This window comes from Gasterosteus aculeatus, chromosome 2 (assembly GCF_964276395.1).
Source record: "Gasterosteus aculeatus chromosome 2, fGasAcu3.hap1.1, whole genome shotgun sequence".
Classification (NCBI taxonomy): domain Eukaryota; kingdom Metazoa; phylum Chordata; class Actinopteri; order Perciformes; family Gasterosteidae; genus Gasterosteus; species Gasterosteus aculeatus.
Window position 1 is genome coordinate 16169330 of NC_135689.1, and position 23418 is coordinate 16192747.

Here is a 23418-nt window from a genome sequence, read left to right on the forward strand (position 1 = left end):
GCAGACCAGGTCTATTTAATGGAAATGGTCATTTTTGGATTAAACAGTGAATAGACGTCCTCAAATTGCTTGTTTTCATAACACATAAGAAGCAAAAAGGCCTCACGTTTATGAAACAATATGTAAATCAGGAATGAGGAAACATTTATTGCCATAATATGTCAGACATACAAGGAATTTGACGGGGCAGTTGGTGCGTAACAGCAGACAGTACGACAATGGACGACAAGACAACAGCTTTATTTTAAGGAATAAAATAAAACATAAGGCTATGGGTTAGTTTAAAAATGAAGGAATAAAAGTTAAAGTTAAAAATATTTAGAAATTAAAAATAAGTGCACCCGCGAACAGAAAGTGACAAAAATGTTTAAAAATTCTGTTAAGTTACGCGTCATCACGTCTCCATAGTTAAGACAATCACATTGTACACATGTGAACCCTGGTAAAAGAGAACAAAGAACAACACAGTTCCCCAACTCCCTTCTTGTTTTCTCTCCACAGACGCGCATCGCGCTTGTAGCTCAAATCAAAGCGTTTGCAGCTTGTGGCTCAAACACGTGAGTTTGTGCGCAAAAAGTCCTCCAAAGTTGCGAAACCTTGCCAATGCGCCGCTATCACCTCTCCAACAGCTTCACCCGCCCATGAACGCACCCACGCACACCAGCGCGCACGCTCACACACGCGCATTCCAGCGGGCGGAGTTTGTGACCGACCACGCCCCGTTTTGTGAATGAGCCGCAGAGAGCAGCGCTCATCCGTCACTCAGAGTCCCAGACGAGCGCACGAGAGGAGGGAGAGAGAGAGAGGCAGAGAGAGAGAGAGAGAGAGAGAGGGGAAAAAGTTTGCCAAATGGATTTCTTTACTGGATTTAGACCTTTATTGTTCTCATATGTGCTCATTAACGGGATTTTAATAACTTTACAGACGAAAGAAGGTGAGTGTATTTTGCTGGAAACACAATGTCTCATAAATTGGTGAAGGTAAATGTTTCAAAAGTATTTTAAAGTGAAGCGCGTGTTCCAAGCCAGGAACTTCCTTGGAAATAGTTTAAAAACCAGGAAACGCGCTCCTTGAATCCTGTGACTCTCTCAAAGTTATATTCAAAGAAAGTACTTTTTGTTTGTAAAAAACAAGTAAAATACTTGTTTGAGGTTGAATATGTAATCACTGAGCAGAACGAGCATGTCCGCATGTCCGCTGCGCAAATCTGTCAGCAGGTGAATTCTGGCTTGTTTCTGAAAGTTTTTTAATAACTTTTTTGTTAATATTTTCCCCTCTTTGTATTATTCTTTTAAGTTTGAGCGTATGATTATTTTACTTATAATTTTGAACACAACCTTTATTTTAAAAGGGTTATATTTATAATTTAATCTGGTTATACGTGTTAAATGCGCTGGTCTGTTATTTATGAATGTTCCAGTTTCTGTGTTTCATCAAGAAATAGAAGTGGGGTGATTTCCTTTTTTTGTTTTAATGAGTTTATTTCCGTGTACTGACATCGTTCTAATGTCTCCACAGAGGTGCTCTTGGATATGAAGGCAACAGGAGGTGAACTGGGCTGGTTGACATGGCCCTTAGAACAGGGAGACAAACCCGGGGTGAGTCTTTCTTCGACTTCTGTTGGTTCCACTTGGAATTTGCCTCGGGACAAAATGCTGCATGGAGAAAATGCACAGGAAGGGCCCGGCCGAGCCGAGAGCCTCCACTGCAAACATATTTGACCATTTGACGTGTGTGGTAAGCCGGTTGGCCGTGTGTGTGTGTGTGTGTGTGTGTGCGCGCGTGTGTCTTGTGTGCGCGCGTGTACACATGTCAGGTTACCATATAATCTGTCAGTTAGAGCCTCATGGTTGCTTGAGTATGGATGGTGGGGTTGTAAGATCCCGTCAGGCGCTGCCTGCAGAGCATGTCTGTGCTACACCAAAGCTCGGGCAGACAGAATAGCTGTTAGCTCCTAACTGGGAATACTTGTGGTTTCAAGACTTCAGCTTCCAGAATTGTATGTTAGAGAGCAATTAACTTTAAAAGTCTGCAACATGTGGTACCTCTTCTGAAGGGGCGTTTAGATGCAGCCAATCGGGAGGAGTTGCTTTTTTCTCAAACCAGGGTAGAGTGTCTTTTGTATTGCAGATGCGTCCACATAATCGCTGCGTTATTGCACCCAAATGTTGCGGTTATCTCTTTGCCAGAATACAGAAGGGATGTGTGCCTTCTTCCATATTGTGGTTTCAAAGTAATTGACCAGTCAAGCTCATGCAAATTCACTGTAAATAGCTTCATTCCCTGTGCTGAGGACTGAAGGCATGTGCAGACCGTTCACGGTGACTCCGGCAACTAGAGGTTTCAGTGCCTAAATAATCCTTTTGGCATTTTAAGGTTTCACCTTTTCACATTAATGAGCATCAGGTTGAGGTTTGTTGGAGACCCTTTGTATTGTGCACCGTAACTTCACTCACAATTATTATTTTTTCAAGTTTTAAAGGCCCCTTATAGAGTAATGTTGAGCAGCTGTTTTAAAAGAGGTGTTGTTGGTTTATACGCGGAACCACACACTCCGCTAACCAAGCACATTCCTCTAATTAATAGCACGCCGGCTACATGCGGAGGGCAAACCACAGGCTCTGCTCCTGTGAGGGCCAGTTGTTCCACAGAGCTGAGGTTATCTTAAAACGTGTTGTCACTTTTTTTTCCCAAAATATTTGCGGCCGCATTTAATATTCCAGCTGGAACTGCGTTCGGGGAAGACGCCAACAGTAGCGACAGCATGTGAAAGAGCCAATTGAAAAATCTTTGCAATGCCAGAAATTCTTTCTCACACACAGTCCTTGAGTTTTTTTTCTGCATTGTTATGCAGCTAAAGCTCATAAAAGAGTGTTTTCCATGTTGCAGGAGCATATTTTGGCCGGAGGATTGTTCAAAGTCTTCAGTGGGAGTAATTAGCAACAACAGAGCCGTGGGCACCCAGGTTGACCCTGGTAGAATGAATGAAATGCTGCCAGGGGTCAGTGTTCTTACCTCCTAACCTCGTTGGTTTGTGTGGTTTTGTTTCAGTGGGAGGTCACCCAGAGGACCCTGAACGGCTCTCAGTTCTACACCTACTCTGTCTGCAACGTCGGGGAACGTGAGCAGGACAACTGGCTGCGCACCACCTTCATCCAGCGGCATCAGTCGGCCTCGCGGGTTTTCGTCGAACTCCAGTTCATCGTGCGCGATTGCAACTCCTTCGGTGGCTCCTCGCTGACCTGCAAGGAAACCTTCAACCTCTTCACGTCCGAGTCCGACGCCGACGTGGGCACCACCTTCCGCAAGGGCCAGTTTAAGAAAGTGGCCACCATAGCGCCCGACGAGATCACCGGCAAAAACGAGCTGCGCATCAACACCGAGACGCGGGTGGTGGAGAACCTGTCTCGCAAAGGCTTCTACTTGGCTTTCCAAGACATCGGGGCCTGCGTCGCTCTCCTCTCCACCAGGGTCTACTACAAAACGTGCCCGGCCACCGTGAAGAGCCTTGTGTTGTTCCCGGAGACCGTGGCCGGCGGGGAAAACCAGGGCCTGAGGGAAGTGAGCGGGGCGTGCGTGGATAACGCCGTCAGCGAGGAGTCGCCGCGCATCTACTGCACCGTGGACGGGGATTGGGCGGTGATGGTCGGACAGTGCCAGTGCAAACCGGGCTACGAAGAAGTCAAGGAGGCGTGTCAAGGTGAGGTCGTGCGATTGAATCTTTGGTATTTGGAAAGGTATTTAGGCCCCCAGGATAAGTGTGTTTTGGATAAGTTTTAAAACAAGACAATTTGATATGCAGTTATCGTACGTTATTATCGTTGTTTAGTGGAATTCTCCCCCTGGCTAACAAGGCTGCTCTGCAATGGAAGGAATGCTTAAGACTTCTCATGCGTGTCCCAGCATCATCCCTGACCGTGAGCCGATACCTATACCTAATGGAATTACAGAATGTGTGCTTTTGAGTTGTGGATATTATACTAAGATCCCCAGGAAATGTTTGCACAAGCCCTGATCATTTGCTCATGCTTTTAAAGTGATACACCCCTTGTGTCATCAATGCTGAAATTGAGCAGTGATAATGAAGCTCCCGCTTAGTTTACACCTACAGGTTTTCAAACCTCAATTCAACTATTTACCATTTCAAAATAATTCTCATAAACAAGTTTTGTAGCACAAGAGATTGTGAAAAAGTCGGCTCTGAAGTTTTCCCCTTTTAAAGCTACACGTTTAATAGTTGTTAAATGGCTGTTGATGTCGTAATCAAACCCTTCAATAACTTGCGGCCTGTTGCGTCAGATGATTGCTCTCTCATATCTTCGGTTCTCTTATCTTGACATGGGCGTGCTGCACAACACTGTCCCGTGACTCGGTTGCCATGGTGTCGCTGTGTTTTTTAGTCCTGCTAATAAGGCTTTTATTGTTGTGGAAAAGACTATCAGAGTGACAGAAAGTGATCAAAGAAACTGGAAGGCAAGTGTGCTGTGATGGATTAGCATCTTCAAGGCTGCAGGGGAGCGGAGGCGGGACGGAGGCACGGGGGGAGCTCCTGAGCTTCCCTGACGCTTGTTCATCTCAAGCATCAGAGAAAAACAGGGGGCCTCCTGGTTGCATGTGTCTCCCCCCTGCTCCCCCTTCTGTTTCTGTGAATCTACTGAGCCCCGGCTCCTGGGTGAACATGCAACACGGGCTGGCGTGCAAGGGCATGTTGGAATTTGTTCCATGACCGAGCACCTAAAGACTCCCATCAGCCTCAAGTACTCCTCCTTCTTGCTGAAAATCTCTCTTATATACACACACACACACACACACACACACCGGTAATATCCTTAATCACACTCTGGAACACACACAACTGCAGTTGTAAATTCACAGCCCGTATATAATAGATTCCCTCCCATTGGCTACAGACAGAAAAAAAGTGATGAAGTTTTCTGTCAGTACATCATTTTCCGCCGCGGGAAAGTGCCAGCTTAGGTGATCGGGGAGGTGAGGCAGGAAGGAGTGAAAGAAAAGTCCTACAAAAGCGACAGAGAGGATTTGCTTAGCAAAGGGGTGCGATTATAAAACAGAGAGCGGTGAGGAACGGAATGCAAAGGTAGGAGAACAATGAAGCGCTGTGTTTTCCCTGCGAGGCCGGAGGAGCCCACCTCCACCTCCTCTCCCCCTTGGTTGGTACATTCCTGATCAGTTTGCTGAGAAGGAGTCTCCCAACATTACTCCAGACCTGTGGAATTCCCAACGGCGGAAGAGCAGCTCCGGGTCAAGCCCTCACATAAAAATGACCAAACAATGAAACCCCCCCCCCCCAGAAAAACTACCGCGATGAAGTCAAATGAGAAGCCGGAGAGGGGCAGTTGTAGATGAGGGTGGAAATGAATCACAGGGTTGCAGAGCCGGGACAAGATGAATGGCTTGTGGGGCTTAAAGTGGAATCTCGTACGGACACACAGTTAATCATTCTCCCAGCGTCTTTCCTCTGCTGCGTGCTGTTCGGGGAGAAACCGCAAAACTTCAAATGTGGATTTAAAAAAAAAAATGTCCTGACAGTTTCCATGTTCAGTGATGTGTTCACTCAGTTTTATGACTCCTCTGGCCCGAGGGATCTGTTAATGTAGCAATCTGTAAGTTTATCTGGTTTTTGTCCGCTTCTCCTCGTCATTGCTCACCGCGATGGTGTTCTTGGCTTGGAGGTCGCTCAAACTTGAGTTTCTAGGAACACCCCCCCCCCCCGCCGACCCCCGACCCCCACCCCCCTCTCCTCTAAACTCTGGATCTGCAGGTGCCGCATGGTCTCTCCTTCTTGTTAGCCGCCGCTCATGTGAACTTTGCCATCAGTCTTGTAGACAAACAAAGTGTGAAGATGAAAACGCGTCACTTTTCTGTGCTGCAGAAAAACCTACCGCAGTGTTTAGAGCAGCAAATCAAAGCCTTCATGGACCGGTTCTAAATTATAGTAGTCAACAGTAGAGGCCTTCCTTTTTTATGAAAGCCTCTGAGACTTATCGAAAATATTTGTTTTAGCTCTCAAAATACATGAACGGCAATTATGAAATCTATTGGAAATAGAGTAAACCCGGTGAGAGCTGCTCTCAAGATTTTTGTTTATTGCCAAAATCCACACAAGACTAATGAAGACCCGATGAACAGGGTCTTTGTGTTTTCTCTCAATGTGTTATTCTTCGTCTTGACCTGCTGCACCAGTGCCAAAACATTATATTCTTTTATTTTTATTCTCATAAAATTGGCCAATATTACAAATATTTGTCTGGTTATATTTCAATGCACTACTTTTGTGAACTCAATCTCCTTAGTGAGAAAATAAACAAACAAACAAAAACGTATTTTGCGATGAAACCGTTTGCTTTTTAAAACCGACAGCAGTGCTGCAACTCGCTGTTGACAGTGACGCAGTTTTCCTCAGTTACCTCCTTTCTTACCCATAATCCTCCCTGGCACAATGGAGCTTGGCTGGTCCTCAGGAGTGTGTTTGACCGCCCAGGTTTGCACCTCATCAGCCGCTCTACACCCTCAATGAATAGGTCTTAATCCCGCGTCATGGTTTCCATAAGGCCGAGGGATGCAGCGTGATTTATCTTGACTGCTGAGTGCAGGTTTAATGTCTCGGTGGAACAACACCAAAGTTATTATTCCTCTCGCCGAAGACGTTCCAGTGAGACATTTTTTCGCTGCCCCTCCTTTCCTCTCGGCCCGTGTCTTCAAACTCATCCCCCGCTCATGTACGAACAGTTGGTGACTAAGTTGTAGTTATGTGACTGCGCGCGGTGGTGAGTGATTTGTATGGGTAGTAATTGACTTGGGTGTGTTTGTGCTTTTTAAGCGAAGTAACTACAGGTTCTGCATGCTTTCTTGCCTTTTGTGCAATCCTCTATAGCTCTCTCCCCACATCCTGGCAGTCCCTGGAGGACTTTTCTATTTTTGCAATTTTCCGCTCCTCGTCTTGTATTTATTTGATATTTTCTTATCTCAACACTCGATTCCCGTCACAATTTCACAGTTCTTGCTGCACATTACTGAGACGTTCGCTGCTGCTCAAGCTGTCCCAAGTATAACAAACTGACAGTCTTTCCTTTTTATTTGTGTTGTGTTCTTGTTGTCCGTGAAATCACAGAGCCACTGTTGTTTTTGGCCGGCGTGCAGGTCATGAATATGACACCAATAGACTTTAAACATCCCGTTTCACACGGGCCTGATGGGGCTATTTAGACTGTGTACAGTTCTCCTCTCTCTCACTGGTAAATACATATTTCTACAACCGACTGGTAAAGATAAATAGAGGTTAAATTTGGACAATGCTGCCGATCGGAGCGTTTTTAGTGGAGACGCAGAGAAAACAACAGCTGGCCCTGTTCTCATCGCGGTTGAGGCATAAACATTAAGTGGAGGTGAAACGTAAACTCGAGCTGTCAGCTCCTGTTTTTGTTGGGGAACTTTATGATGGAGTTAGCGATTCGGAACACTGACTGTTCCCTTGGAAATACACGCTAGCAATAAAGTGTTTCAAGGCCGAGAGTCTTTAAATCTGCTCGTACCTGGAGCCAACCTGTTCATCATGATCAGCCCAGACCTTCTAAGAACAAGAGGTCTTCTGCAATTTCAGCTTATCTAAGGGTGTGGGAGTGTGTGCCGGTGCGGGACCACGCCTCAGGATCTCAGGGATTTAATTTAGCTTCCTTATGATTGATTTTATATCAATCACGTCATCCTGCGGAACAAAGTCTACATTGAGATGTTGTGCTCTACTGAATTCCCTCGTCTCTTTACTCCCGTAGCCAGTCCCTGAAAAAACTGAGTCGTAAGTCACCGACTTATCGGATGACGCTGCTCGTTTTTTGGATGCATTTAATGGATGTAACTTTTTTTATTTTTTATTCCTTTGCTCTTGCAAACAGCCGCGATTACTTTGAATTCGCCGATTCCTCAGATCTTGTGCCAAGGTAAGGCCCTGTCTAGCGGGCTGAACTTGAGGCAGTTGGTTAGATAATGGGGGAACTCTGAAGGCGCTTTCAAGTGGTGTCGTGCACCGTCTTGTTGGGCCGCGTTCGGAGTGAACAGAATACTGGCAATTACTGTGAAAAAGTTGACAGGAAATCTCTCTAAGAGGAGATCTGGTGGCTCCTACGGCTCTTTAAAGTGGATTGGAGCTAATAGTCACGGCCATCACTCTGTTGGTGGAGCCTTTGAGGTATCAGACCGCGTTGAACACCCTCAATACAAACTATTTATAAAACCACCATAAACGCTGATGCTGGGTCACTTTCACATGTCAAAGATGCCGGGCAACATGACGAAACAAGTTCAGTATTCTCTTCTCTTCCTGGTTTGGCCTCTCCCAAATCTATCTGGTCCTGTAGCGTGCTTTAAGTTCACAACGTGTAAACGTCTGCTATAAGGAAATAACTTAGATGTGTGTGTGTGTGTGTGTGCGCGTTGGAACACACTTCCTCTTGGTGACATTCCTGAGCCTGGGGGATGTTCGTGTGTGTGTGTGTGGATGTGTGTGTTGTGATTGGGTTCTCCAGAGCAATGTGAAGCACATTGTATTGTACTGCTGGTGTGTGAGGTCAGCACTTTCCTTCCCCTATGTCAGTCAGTCACTACCCCCCCCCTCACCAGCTACCACCCCACCCATCACCGCTAACAGGACGAACCCGCAGCGGAAACCGGAGGTCACCTAATCCCTCGGTGACTCCCCGAGCCGTTGGCTCAGGGCTTTCCATTGTCGCTCGACTCTGAGCGGCCTCGCTCAGCCACTTTCCATTTTGTTGTATTGCCTGATAAGTCGTGTGGTTTATTGGTGCATTTGGTCCCGATTTGGCCCCTTCCTCTAGCCAGGAAGCAGACGGCCGTCGGCATCCAGCGTGTGACCTGTTGGCTCTGCGTGCCCTCGTGAAGTGCTGTTGCGTTTGCCACCTGGCTTTCTGATCTTACCAGCAGCACGGAGGAACGTGGCCAAGGGACCATGGTTGCGCGGCGAGGGTCTGTGACTGCGACCGGTGGTGTGAACTGCGTTTAATATGTTTTGTGCCTTCTAGACTCCACGTATCTCTCCTCCTGCTGCTCAGCCTGGCAGCCTGACAGTGAGAGGAGAAGGGGATCAGGGAATTTATTGTGTTTGTTAACAACCCCAGATGAAAGCCTTAGTGCAATTGTAAAACAGATGTAATGCCCCTACAGCTGCTCCATTGGTCGGCTAATCCTTTTGACTAATGCCCCCCTCCCCGCACACGCACACACTTCCATCGGCTCTTACACCTTTACTGCCCCCCCTCCTTCTCCTCCACTACCTCAGTGACCCCTGGCTCATGTTACCGGCTCACCTCCCCCATCAGAGAACCCCATTGTTCCAGCAGAACCCGACTCCCGAAAAGGCTAATGACATGTTGTCAGTCCGCATACAAACAAAATGACATGACATATTGCAATTACGGGTCGGACCAACTCAGGAGCGGAAACGGGGGGGGGGAGAGGAGTTGGTAGATGAGTTTAGTAGATGATGGAACAGACTGACGCAAGGAGCCCCTGGCAGGCCTCGATAAAATAAGTCTTCTTTGTAGTTGTTTATCATGGATTTTTTTTTTTTCCATGATGTTTTGTGTTTTCGTCCACTGGCTTTGTTTAACAAATTTAACCTCCCTCCTCGTGAGGCAAGCCTTCGGCTCCCGCGGCGACTCTCTCTCTCTCTCCTCCACCTCACGGCGAACATGTGTTTGTTTTACTTGGCCACTGACTGACTGTAAGCCATGCACAGTTTAACTCACAGCTACCCCGAGGCAGACGTGACCTTTCTGCCTTTTTTCAAAAGCCCAGCGTCCGACTCGGTTGTGGGGGGGCCCCCCTGCCACTTACTCCTGCAGCCCTGAGGGCCATTTCTGTTGTCAAGGCCCCATGTTACCTATTCATCCATCTATTCGGCCATGCATTCATCACTGTCGGCAATCTCATCCATCTTAACTTCTGCCGACAAACCTGGGAGGAGGAGGGGGGGGGGGGCCCTTAGGGGGCTCCCACTCCAGAGCCACTCGGACTCCCAAAATGTAACAGGCCCCTGCACTCACTCTCAATAAACAAACACAGAGCCACTCAAAGCACATGGGGCCTCTCGCATGACAAAAAGTTCCTTGCTCTTTAGCAAATGGGGGGGGGGGGGGGGGGGGGATGTCCGGTTTAAGTTTGTTAGATGTTTCAATTTAGAAGGGAGGTTGAGAGACTTTTGTTTATGGTAGGGAAAGCGTTCATCCCAGGAGCCCCCCCCCCCCTCCCTTCTTTTAGGCTCCTTTTTAGTTTAGTGCTCATGTCGGGTCAACGCGTTTCAGCATCCTTTTCAGTTATTACTCCGTCTCGGGACTCTGGTCGTCTCAGCTGTGGGTCTTCATTCGGTCACGCTTCACTTTGTCTCCGTGCTTTGATTGGCTGCTCGAGGAAGGAAGGCTGCATCAGCCGCGCGCTTCCTGCTTCCTGTTGTGTCCAGCAACAATTCAAAGCCCTTCCTCCTTCTCCGTGGAACCAAGACGTTTCCTCTCACCGGACTTTTGCTCTTTTGTCGAGGAATCTTCTCGTCCGCTACCCCGTCACCAGCGTCATCCATTTAATGTCTTGTGCGACTCGTTTACATTGAAGGAACGCAAACTCATTCACCTTCATAACGGCGGCCTGGGCGGAAACTCTCGCTGCAGTGAAGCGGCTCTGCTACGGGCCTCCTGTTGGGTGGTGTGCGCTGGAATGCACCTTGATTACAGAGGCGGCTCATAGTGTAAGGCCATCGTCTCCGCAGACCTGACCGCCATGCGTCGCAGCCCGCACTGTAGCGCCAAAAAGAGGCTAGTCCTCCTCTATTCGGTTGCCATGTGGCATTTAGGCTATTCTTGTGTGTGTGTGTGCGCGTTTCTTTCAGCACTTGAATGGCATGGCATTCTCCCTGCCTGCTGGTCAGTGGTGAATGGCAATGTTAATGGGTTAGCTGGGAGCCTTTTTTTAGTGAGGACTGGGTAGAGAGAAAGGAGGGGAGGAAGGAATTTGGGGATTACGAGGAGGAGAGGTACGGCTCTGAATTGGGGTTTGGGGCAGCAGCTGTTCCCCCTTCTCAATGGAAGAGTTCGCCCCGGCCGGTCTCCTTTTCTTCAGTCCTCGGCTGGAGACGGTGCTCCTCTCTGTCTCTCTGGAACCTTCTGTTCCTTCAGTGCGCCTCCCTCCGGCCTCGCCCAACCTCTGCCTCGTTCGGGTTAATGAGTAGCAGTGGCTCTACAGCGAAACAGCTGGCCAAGACGGAGAGGAGACAATGTCCTGAGGGGAGGATTGAGTCACATGCAACACTATTACACAAACTCTCAAATTCTTCTCATGGCGAGTATTACCCCATCAGTGTCACGCTCTTAACATAATCAAACCTCTTCAACTCGGGGAGCCGCTGTGATAAGAAGAAGCCGAGAATGGCGTCGGACAACTCCTGGTCAATCGAGTAAATCCCCCTTGATATCATTTAAATGGAGCCATGTGCTCTCCGTCCTGCGTGTGGTCACTTGCGGCTTCCAAATGAACTTCATTCAAGCGAACCGCAGCGATCGACCGAGACAGTATCTCCGAGTGAACGTGAGATTGTCTTAGTCCTTGGTTCTCCATTTCAATTCGCTTCTGCTGGAATCTGATCTTTAAACTTCGTTTGCCTCGGTCTCTGGCATGAGCAACGTTCACGCTTCATTTCGTGTCCTCGATCCTTCGATCTTCTCTCATCCCCAATCTGGCCATAACCTTCCTCTTTTCCGAGCCTTTTCAGTTTTTTTTTTCTCTCTCCTGCACCTTTTACCTTCTGTTCCATCCTGGCTCTCATTTGCATTGTCAACATTTCGTGACATCTGTCGCGGGCTATTTGAGTACTGCAAGCAAAAGAGTTGAAATGTGTGTGTGTTTAACTGACTGTGCAGAGTGACATGAACAGGTGAAAGGCGGTTGCGCGTAATCCCTCTTCTGATTTCAGATTTAGCCATGTGTCCATGGGTGTGCTTTGCAGACATGTATGTGTGTTTTGTGCATACATTTGGGTGTGGGTGGATGTGTGCAGTGCATACATGAATGTGTGTGTCGATGAATGTGTGATGGTGCGAGGACATGAGCAGCAGCCGGTGGAATGCTCTTGCAGAGTTGAAGGGGGGCCCCGTCTCATTTTCACTCTTTTATGGTGCGCTCTCTCTAAAATTTCACACCGTATTAAGTTCGTATTTCACCACCGCTATGCACAGCTGGATCCTCTACCTGGATTTCTTTATTCCGAGCCGGAAATATGAAACTTGGTCTTATCTTAGCAATACTATTTTAAATAAAGGTGTGCATGTGGGACTTTGAAAGAGGAAAAAAAAAACACACATTTCAAATGTCCAATGTGTGCAAACGGATGCTTTGCTTTGGACTGCTTCACTTCCATTTCCCAAAACGTTCTAGTTTTCTCTTGTCTTTAGTTCACAGCACTGAAGAGTGACTTACCGTTGTGGAATGTGGGATAGCTGGTTGTGTTTGTGTGAGAGAAACCGTAGGAAAGCAGTAACAGGGGGGGGGGGTTGGTGGTTTAAAAGAGTAGGAGTGCCGACTAGGCAGGGAGTCTTTTTAGGGTTAGGTTCCTGTGAGCAGCTACTTTGCTGGAATGGACAATGTTTTAATGGATGCAAAGCGTTGCCTCCCGTATATCTGTGACTTGTCCAAATCTAACCTTTCACCCTTTACATAATAAGGTGACCACTCAACCTCGCCGTGTTGCTCGTGAGGTGAAGAGTTCATACAGAATTGTTGATTCAAAGGGGCTTGAAGGATCTGGACCGACTGGTTATGCGCGTTGCGAATGTTGCCTGAAGTCAACGTTCACCTGCTCATACAAAAAGTGTTTTTTGTTTGCAGAATGTCGGCCTGGCTTCTTCAAAGCCGCAGCATCCGGTGACAAGTGTGAGCCGTGTCCCGCCAACTCCGAGCAGCTGGATTCTGGGGCTTTGGTTTGCCCCTGCACGGATGGCTTTTACCGGGCCCCCACTGACCCCCCTACTGGACCCTGCTCAGGTAACGAGTGCCATCGATCTCCAATGAGAACCGTGCAATAAGAACATGTGGTAATATTCGCTGCAGACGAGCTTTTAAGTAATGTCATATCCATGTGACTCTGCGCCCTCTGGGGTTTCAATAAATAATTGACAATTCTTTACAATGCAAAACTGCAATTGTTTCTGATTTGACCTCATATCAAAAAGGAATTCCCGCATTTTGCTACATGTTTTTTTTTTTTTTTTTTCTTCCCCGCTTCTTTTAAACATCTTTTCCCAATCGATGTTCCTCAGGCCTCCCGTCTGCCCCACGAGACCTCGTCGCAACCACCGTGCAGCTCTCCACGGGAAAACTGCTCCTCTCCTGGAGCCCGCCCGAGGACACCGCAGGTCGTACCGACGTCACCTACAGCGTCGAATGCCAGCGTTGCGAGGACAGCGTCTGCCAGCTGTGCGGAGAGAAAATCCGCTTCGAGCCGGCCGGCACAGGCCTGACCGACACCAAGGTGTCCGTCAGCTCGTTGGACGCACACCTCAACTATACGTTCACCGTGAAGGCCCACAGCGGCGTGTCGATGTTCGAGGCAGAGCCACGATCTTCTAGACCTCCGTCCTCCATTAGTCTGACGGTATCACTGCGCTACACAGGTGAGTGCTGCTGATGAGGGGCGGCGGTGGGATGATATCAGTGCTACAACATGGCAGTTACAGTCGAATCACAGTGAAATAAAGTTCTTGCTGGTGAGCAGTGATCAGTGAAACGTATGTTTGGGATTGTTTGGCATTGCAAAGGTTCTGAAGTAGTCTCTACCCTGTGCCCCAAGATCCCCCAAGGATTACCACGTTGCGAATGGTTGAGAGGACCTCCGCCAGCTTGTCCCTTTCCTGGGACGTCTTTCCCCGACCGCGGAGCCAATCCCAGCCCATCCAATATAAACTCACCTACCGCAAGAAGGTGCCTAAGAAATCTATAGTAAAAATGAATGCCAGTTTAATTACAGTTAAATTAGTAGTTCAAAGATGCTTTTCAGATATTCTAACTTTAAGATTTGGTTTCTCCCTGGTCTCCCGTGGTCAGGATGATAACCTGGTTGCGACCACCATCATCGTGCGCATCCTGGAGAAGAATTTTGTGCACGTCGTGGATCTGACCCCTGGCACGGCCTACATGTGCAAGGTGCAGGCCCTCGGCAGCGATGGCAGCCCCGGAGGCTCCAGCATCGAGGAACAATTTGAGACCTCGCCCGAAGGTACAGAGAATAGAAGCTCTACAGCAACGTTTCAAAGGCTTCGTTGAAGAAAGGGCTCTCTCTTATGTCTGTGTTTTTTTGCCTATTCCAGGACCCCTCACTCAAAACAACACGGCGGTCATCTTCGCCGCAGCAATTGGGGGAGCGGCGATGTTGTTCATAGTGATCCTGGTCCTGTTCCTACGCAGACGGTCAGTGAAAGCCCCTCTGCTGCTCTCCACATCGCTCCGTCCTGTTAATCAGTCCTCCTTCACTGGCTTCCTGTCTCATTCTTCCGCCTTTCCCTTTGTGGGGCTTCCACGTGGCCTTTGCATTCTCTCTGGCCTCACCTCCCTCTTTCTCTCCTCCTTTAGCCAACTTTCTCTTGCTCTTTATCTGGATCTGTGTCCCGGCACTCACTGGGGGAGAACTTGTGCTCAATGTGCCTTGTTCAATAGTTGTACTCGAGTGAGTGTTTGGGGCCTTTTGAAAGGAAATCGGTCCGGGGTGGCACATTGTTGGCGATAAGAGGCGCTTGGTTCCGTCTTTACCAGACCGCAGGCACTTTGTGAAGGTGACCTGGACCTGTAGCAGACTGTGGCCGGTCTGCCCACCTCCCTCCCTCCCTCCCTCCCTCCCGCCTGCTTGCCTCTCTTTCTGTTTTGAAATCGCCTTGGCCAACACAGTCTGCCGTCAGCCTTTATCAAAGGGCCGCCCCTGTGTGAATAGACCCATTGCGCTTGTGTCTGGTTCCTTTTGAAAGCCTTAGAACATCTTTAAAAATGGCTACAAAGGTTTCTATGTGCTATTGATATTAAATCAGACAATTGTCCATTTGGGCTTTGAAAGTGAGATATTCATTTGCAGATGGATTTTTATCTTTTTATTCAGGAAGCGAAACTCTCACTCCAGACAAGGACCAGAGGACACCTATTTCTCCAGCTCAGGTACTCAAACAAATCTCTCATCTCGGCACGTCACCCTATTAAATGTGTTTAATCAATTCAATGACGCATTATAACACAATAACACAACGTTGTCTTGTTGTCATCTCACAGAGCAATTGAAACCTCTGAAGACCTACGTGGACCCGCACACATACGAGGACCCCAACGTAGCCGTCCTGAAGTTTGCCACCGAAATCCACCCCAGCCACATAACCAAACAGAAAGTCATTGGAGCTGGTGAGCGACAAACCTGTTGAGACAATCTGCTGGGGCTTAACTCCAAGATGTTGAAAGATTTTTCCAATCCCCAAATTCGCTGTTTATATTGTGCATTTTCAACAGCTCCGAAGGCTGAATGACAGAGGTTACTTTAGTGAGATTATCAGCTTTCTGGCAGCGCTCACACACAACAAGTTGAGACGTTTTGCTGTGAGGTGATGTGAACATGTACAATTACACAAGAACATGTTGCATAAACAGTATTCTGATTGGATATCAGAGCACCTTCCCGGGCTCTGCCCACATCTTCAATTCTTAAAATGTTTATTCAAGTGTGACCACCTTTACCCTTTGAACTCTTTTCCACTTGCACCCCCCCAAGTTCCCACGACTGCGACACCCCACCCCCACCTTTCTCCTCGTGTGACAGCTGATTCCCATGCGTCCACACAACAGGCCATCCGCCAATTATACGACATAGGCTCTCTCTCAACACCCAGCCAGGACACGCCTCTGTGAGCCTCAGGCAAAACAGACGTAGAGACTTCCTTATTTGCACTAGAAACCCGAGGAGACGTATCAAACGCACCACCACCTCATATGGCCTCCCTAAATCAATCGTCCCATTGATTGTTGTTTTCCTGCAGGGGAGTTCGGTGAGGTGTACCGTGGAAATCTTAAGATGCCGGGAAGGAAAGAGGTGGCAGTGGCCATCAAGACACTGAAGCCGGGTTACACGGAGAAGCAGAGGCAGGACTTTCTGAGCGAGGCCTCCATCATGGGCCAGTTCTCCCACCAGAACATCATTCGCTTGGAGGGGGTGGTCACCAAATGTAAGGATTTCTGTGAGTTTTGTTACTTTTTTGTTTTTCATATATATTTTATCCAAAATAATTTTAGCAGATTTTGGGCCAGTTTCAGGGACATAATTTTTTCTGTTTTTCTGTGTGTGTGCAGTCAAACATGCCATGATTGTCACTGAATACATGGAGAACGGAGCACTGGACAGGTACCTTAAGGTAAGTCCATCACTTTACTTTTGTGACAATAAACTTTGGGAAAAGTAGATTTACAGCGGTTTCTTTGCCATCATCTCTGTTTTGCTATTTAAACAATTATCTTTGTGTTGCAAAATTAATCTGCGTTCACTTCCTCCCATCAGGACCACGATGGCGAGTTCCCCTCCTTCCAGCTGGTGGGCATGATGTACGGCATCGCTGCGGGCATGAAGTATCTCTCTGACATGAGCTACGTCCACCGCGACCTCGCCGCCCGCAACATCCTCGTCAACAACAACCTGGAGTGCAAAGTCTCAGACTTCGGCCTTTCTAGGGTGCTGGAAGACGATCCCGAGGGCACCTACACCACAAGTGTAAGTAGCTATGGAACTTCCCGTTGGCCTCAAATCTACCTCGGTCATGTCATTGCGAGGTACAGCCTGGTGTTTCTCTTCCGTGTTCTTCTGTCTCTCACTTGAAGCTTTTATTTCCTAAACAGGGAGGCAAGATCCCGATCCGCTGGACGGCTCCAGAGGCGATCGCATACAGGAAGTTCACCTCAGCCAGCGACGTGTGGAGTTTTGGTATCGTCATGTGGGAGGTCATGGCCTTTGGCGAGAGACCTTACTGGGACATGAGCAACCATGAGGCAAGTATTCAGAGTTTGCAGTCCCTCTCTTAAAGTCAATGTTTTATGCTAGGAAAAGAAGGCCACCATTTGGAGACAATTGAATCCAACTTTTAATCTTTTTGCAGGTGATGAAGGCCATCAACGAAGCTTTTAGGCTGCCGGCGCCGATGGACTGCCCCTCAGCGGTTTATCAGCTGATGCTGCAGTGCTGGCTGCAGGATCGCTCCAAGAGGCCGCGCTTCGGAGACATTGTCAACCTGCTGGACAAGCTTCTGCGCAGCCCAGACTCCCTGAAGACCATCGCAGATTTTGACCCACGGTGAGATTTAGTTGCAGAAAAAAAAAGTAAGAGTTTGAATGTAAAGTTGTGCAGTAGCTTGCCGCTATCGGCAATCAATTCTTGGAAACAACCTTGCCACCAAAAATATTTCAATGCCTTTTTAGAACAACTTCTAGTCTCAATTCTGTTCTGTTCCTTTTGTACTCCGTTTCTCTACTAGTTATCTATGTTGTCTATTCGATAAATAACTTTGATAATAAGTGACCAAAGTCCACTGGTTCTCAACTTTAGAGTTCTATTATCCGATTAAGAAAGAAAGAAAATTTCCGGAATTTAATCATTAAGCCTCTGTATTAACGGGATATGCTCTTGAGTTTATGTAAAATACCATTAAGGAAAGGAAACGCAGAGATAGAGAGAAGGTGATTACATGCAGTCTGGAACCAAAATAGAGATATTAACCAGGGATATTTTGGTCATTTTCTGTCATATCTTGTCTCACTCCTCTTGAAACTTGACTTGGACTTCTTTTGACTTGCTGGAGACCCGGCTAAAACAATCAGCTCCCCATCTTATTCCAGTTAATGAAAATACCCTTGACAGTTCAGTATTTGGTGTGTTTTTTGGAGAAGATGCAATAGCTTTAAGATATTCTACTCAAACCATTAAAAGAACATACTGACACTTTGCCCGCCAGGCTGATTACAGAAACGTGTGCACGCTCCTGCCAGGGAATCACAAAAGCTCTGTTGTAAGTGATTGTTTGCAGGTGATATATTATCTCCTTTGTGAGCATCAAAGCCAGAAACGGGGGGGGGGAGGGAAAAGGACAAAAAGCCACGCTAACTTTGTAATTTGCTCTCTGCCCGACTGCGCCAATTGGTTGTCATCACCAGCACAGTCGTCCGCCGGTCGGCCTTTGTTATTGACAAAGCCCGTTGATCAACATCATCATCATTTTGATCTACTCTTCTTCGCTTGCAGCGTGTCCATCCGCCTGCCCAGCACCAGCGGCTCGGACGGTTCCCCCTTCAGGTCGGTGTCAGAGTGGCTGGAGTCCATCAAGATGAGTCAGTATAGTGAGAACTTCACCTGTGCTGGGGTCGTCACCATGGACCATGTCCTGCAGATGAAGAACGAGTGAGTAGGACCTCTTTTCACAGACGCCACATAATGAGTTTTGATCTATTTGCTTTATTTAGTTCAGTGTGTTTTTGGCAAAGAAGAGGAACATTTTTTTTTCTCTAATTATGGCTTTATTTCTAAACAACAAAGATGTTTTTCTTCCCAAGAGGAAGTCTGTTATGGACCACCGCCACCCCTCCTGCACCACTCCCCCCTGTAGTTTATGGATTTGTTTTTCTAAAGAAAGGTTGCTTTTCAAAACCTTTTTATAATGGTGTGCGCGCAATATAATCTCCAACCTCAGTTACAACTTGAGAAATGTTTTTAAATGGAAAAAGCAATGGAGGGAGGCAGAAGGAGTGGACTCATTTGTGGTGGGGCGGTGGCTTGTGGTCCCTACAGTCCTTATTCTTCTTTCCCCTCTCCATTCTCTCTCTCTCTCATCCCTCCCTTCACTGTCGGCAGCTCCGGGCAGCACTTTTGCTAGAGCCCCAAAAACCACCACTTTTGTCCCTTTAGGGCAAAGGCCTTTTGTGGCTCCCTCAACATAAAAGGAGAGAAGCTGAGGAAGAGGAGTTTAAAAAGCTAAAACTGAGGAAGATGGATGACATTCAGAGGCCATAGTTGGGATGGGATGTTTGTACTTATTTGTGACGTGTTCTCGGGATGTTGCCCCTGAACTTCAAAGTATCACAAAGTAGTTTAAAGCTATTTGATTTGCTCAGATGTGCAGAGGGGCTCTGGTGTCAATTTGATAAAATGGACTCAACCTTGAAAAAATTAAAAATAAAAGACCTAGTGAGTGAAGCACATGAGGTTGTTTTGGAGCAATAATGAGGGCCAGAGCTTTCCTAACGTAGGACCCCCCAAGGCCCCGTCCTCCCTCTGCCATGGTGCGAGTATCTCAGCAGGTCTTGCTCCTGGTTGGGGGAGATGGGCGGGCTGGGAGGCAGACGACAAACCTTTTTTGAAGTATTTGTCATGCTGAATGGTGTGATTTCACGGCCCCATGTTTCCATCTCGGAGGCATCTGGTAGCACTCTTGGAAAACCAGCTCTTATTTACGGCCCACCCTCTGCCTGCCAGACGAGTGATTCATGGTCAACAGGGAGAATCCTCGTTAAGTAATTAAGGCTGTAATCAAGGCTTTGACTTTGGGCTGCTGCGTCTCACAGATTTTCCCCGGTTTGCGTCATGTGCACGCTGGCGAGGGCAAAGATCCCAGTTATTAGCCGTTTATATGGAAGATGAAATGAAACCTCGGCAGATTGCTAACTTGGATACCACCCGCACCTTGCTGAGCTGGATCAGCGATTGGGTGGAGGCAGGTACTCCAGCACATGGGATGAGTCAGTGGTTACTGCGAGGCTTAGGAAGCAGGAAGGCTGTGCATGAAAAGTGTCAGAAAGATTCCAACGTTTAAAAAAAAACATGTGCTGCTCCTCTTATACTCTCTCACGTCTCTTTCCTTCACAGGGATATTAAAAACATTGGCGTGAGGCTGCCAGGCCATTTGAAAAGAATCGCCTACAGCATCCTGGGTTTAAAGGACCAGACCAGCACCCTAAGCGTCTTTGCAGTGTGATCGTAACAAGGAAGGGAATTCAACGCGTCTCTGAAGCACGCGGCCCTTTGAACCCTGAGCTGAGCTGGAGCGAAACTACAGGCGCGCCGTTTAATGGGCAGGACCAAGAGACATGTGCCAGCCAGTGGGGCCGACTGAATCGAACTGACTTGCTGGTCATTTTTGATTTCTTCATCTTATCCGCATGGGAAATGAGCAAATATACAACAGTAGATGTATCAAGTAGACTCTGAATATGTAGATCTCTATTTTTACTATCCGCGTCTCCTGTACAGTTTCAATTCATTCCTCCCGTGCTTATTTTATCTCCTCATTTTGCATTCCTCCTTCAAGAAAATCATCAATCAAGTCGGTTCTGGGAACGGCTTCAACTTAACCCAATTGCACCCTGTCGCATCCAGCGTCAAACAAACAAACGCAGTAAGTGTGACTGTGTGGGGGAAGGTGGAGCCAAGGCCTTGCTTACGTGGGCATTGGCGCTTATGTCGCGCCGTCTGCCTTTTTAAAAAAAACTGTAATTTGGTCCATTTCCTGTCAGACCAATAAAGATGGAGCGTCAATAGCTTGAGCTGGCCCAAAGTTAAAGAGACGGTCTGTAAACACTGAAGGACCTGGTGTTGCTACTTCTGATGCTCCGTGCAGAAATTAAGCTATAATCATGTGAGTGATGTTTGAAAAAAAAAAAAAAGCAAAAGAGAGAAAATATATCCGGTACTCTGTGTAAAGATTACCAAAAACATTGAGGTGGCAATTTATAATGTAGCACTTGATGTAAGCTCTCAATGTCTTGGTTGGTCTCAGAGTTGCATGGACAATGCAATGACACACAAACTCCTAACAAAAATAAACTAAATAAAATGGTATTGAGGTTGGAAATTGTGTGAATTGAATGAGTTTTAACTAGAAAGCTATGCATCTGTTCATAGCGTGCCGGTAATAAAGACGGGGGGGGGTAGGCAGGTAAAGTTTGCCAAAAAAAAAAAAAATGCATCAGTCAAAAGAAAGATTCTTGTTGTGGTTGAGATGATTTCACTCTTAATAATAGTATGGTTTGCAATTTCAACGTCTCATTTGGTTTTGCAAAAACTACATTTTTCTCTGTAATCTGATAATTACCCGGTGTGTGCCACACAGTCAAAGACATTTTAAAGTGCCTGTTGGTGGAACATTAGCGTGAGTTTGCGTCTGTCTTAATGTAGCAGCTTGCTGCTCTAGTGAACACTTTCCCCAGTTCATTGATGACTGCAAATCATTGTGTTACTGATGTACACCTTTTCTTTACTTGAATTTTTACTGTGTTTTCAAATGCATCTGTGATTCTCTTGTAGTGTATAGATCCATCTTTGGAAAAGGGATTTTTGTTATTACTCTGGTTTACAGGTTGCATTGCTTCTCGTACATTTTGTGAGATCTCACTTTTTACCATATTACCAAACTGATTATTTTTCTTAAGTTCTCATCACTTTCCAAAGAGATGTATCTTCCCTTTGCTTCTTTTTCAAACTTTTTGAGAGTTCCTTCATCAGCAAGCAAACTCCTTCCTTTTTGCCTGTTTTATACTGTATTTAATAGCCTATTTATTTTTTACTTTTATTTATTTATGCTGGAAACACTGAGCTGGGATTATAATTGAAGGTTGTCCTCTCATTCTCAATAATAATGAAATAAAATTCACTGCATTTGTGGAGCAATAAAGTCTTGTGTTTATTTCAGCCTGCTGATAAAAGAATAATGAATTAATGCTTTATTTGTTTCAAACGGTGCCAGCATGTTCTTACTTCAGCCTGGATATCCTCACAGTGCAGCGGGACGGTTTGATCAAACATGCTTCATTACCTGCAGGGGAAACTGTGACTTTGTAGTGTTGAACTTGTTCTAATATCGATGCCCACGCACGCACACGTTGTGCAAAACATTAATCAACATTCCTCTGTCAGCATTTACTGAGATGGATTTCTTTTTTAGATGGAAGAAAAGCACCCGCCCTTTGCATCGGGATTACGGGTAGGAAGATCTGGTCGGGAATTGTGATATATTTGCAGAGCCACGGTCCCCAGACATGATTGTGGGATGACACGCCTCAATGCTTAGCATTCCAATAATGCAATACTTTCATATTATTAATATGAAAATGGAAAATGAATAGGCTCAAAAATGTTATAAACTGTTCTTGTCGAAACTAACCAAAATTGTCAAAGAATGCCATGCGTTATTTTTCCGTCTGATCCCTTAATTCGACCTCAAGGAACTAATAAATACCTTTTGTGTAACGCCCACTTCTCTCACTCCCTACATTTACACCTTTTTCTCTGTACACTAAACCAGAGGTCAGAGGTCAGCCATTTCATTTGGGAACTTCCCATGTCGGATTTTGAATGGAATGCATTACGGCGGCAGCCGAGCATGCAAATTGTTGCGTGGGCGGCATGTTGCATCAGAGAGACTCCCACCTGCTGATGAAAAGAATGCAAATAGAATGCAATAAAAAGTTAATCTTCAAGCAAGAGAATTCATGTCCGGACATGCCCCCCCCCCCCCGGCTCACTTTGTACTTCACCTTGACGGATCCGCTTTGCCTTATCTCACTCGCTGTGACCTTGCACTGGCACGGACGTCCACGGCGCCGCTCATTTTGAAAAATTATCGTCTTTGGTTGATTGATACAAGCGGCAAAGCCTTTAAGGGTTTCCTAAGATAAGATCTGCACACTGCAAGGAGCAATGTCAACGTTCAGGTGTTGAATTAATCCTCGGCTCGACTGAGAAGTGGCAGGAACGGGCCCAATGCCGACGGGGCCTGGGACCTTGGAGCCGTTGTCCTTGACTCACAGTTGGATGTGTGTTCCTGCCTTAAGCCAAAAGGATGCCTCGAAATAGTCCTGGCTTTGTGTGGCGACTGTAAACCGAGAAAGTCTTCCACTACTTTCCGTCTCCAGTGTCTCACAGCGCAGTGCTCTCTCTCGTTCTCTCTCTCTCGCTCTCTCTCTCCCACGATGGAAAAAGAGGAGCGAAGCCACAACGTACAGCTGCTGACTGCACTGTTTGGATTTATGCAAATCCACGTCTGAGTGCGTCCAAAACGGACTGCTGGAGCGGCTCGGTTTATGCCCCTGTCGTCAGCTGTAATGTGATTATCCTCGCTCCGCATGGGGTTGAATGTGTGGAAGTTTGTGTCTTGTCATTAGGCCTGTAAATGACAGGGATGCATGGAGAGACAGAGGAACGGCGTGGGAGGGGGCGGGGGGGGGTGGAGCGGGTTAACTGGAGATTCGAGCCATGCCAGGGCTTTAATGCAGGCCACAATAGCATGTGTGGTGATTGTGTTGAAGGCTTGGCGTCCACGGCCTCCCCCCGGTGGTGGA

General features: G+C 47.0%; 1 protein-coding gene across 2 annotated transcripts; it reads left to right on the forward strand.

The window, feature by feature from the left end:
• Window positions 1-723: 723 nt before the first annotated feature.
• epha2b (eph receptor A2 b) lies at window positions 724-21752 on the forward strand. Of its 2 annotated transcripts, none has more exons than XM_040193303.2 (17): window positions 724-934; window positions 1519-1598; window positions 3052-3700; window positions 12907-13062; window positions 13338-13691; window positions 13868-13998; window positions 14122-14293; window positions 14385-14484; window positions 15164-15219; window positions 15331-15456; window positions 16086-16283; window positions 16396-16457; window positions 16601-16810; window positions 16936-17085; window positions 17193-17386; window positions 18332-18487; window positions 19949-21752. In XM_040193303.2, exons 1-17 carry the CDS (start codon window positions 850-852, stop codon window positions 20055-20057), a joined length of 2988 nt encoding a protein of 995 aa, XP_040049237.2. In that variant the 5' UTR covers window positions 724-849; the 3' UTR covers window positions 20058-21752. The 2 variants fall into 2 exon arrangements, with proteins under 2 accessions (XP_040049237.2, XP_077941010.1); XM_078084884.1 differs by having other exon boundaries at window positions 725-934; window positions 16086-16271.
• The last annotated feature ends 1666 nt before the right edge of the window (window positions 21753-23418 follow it).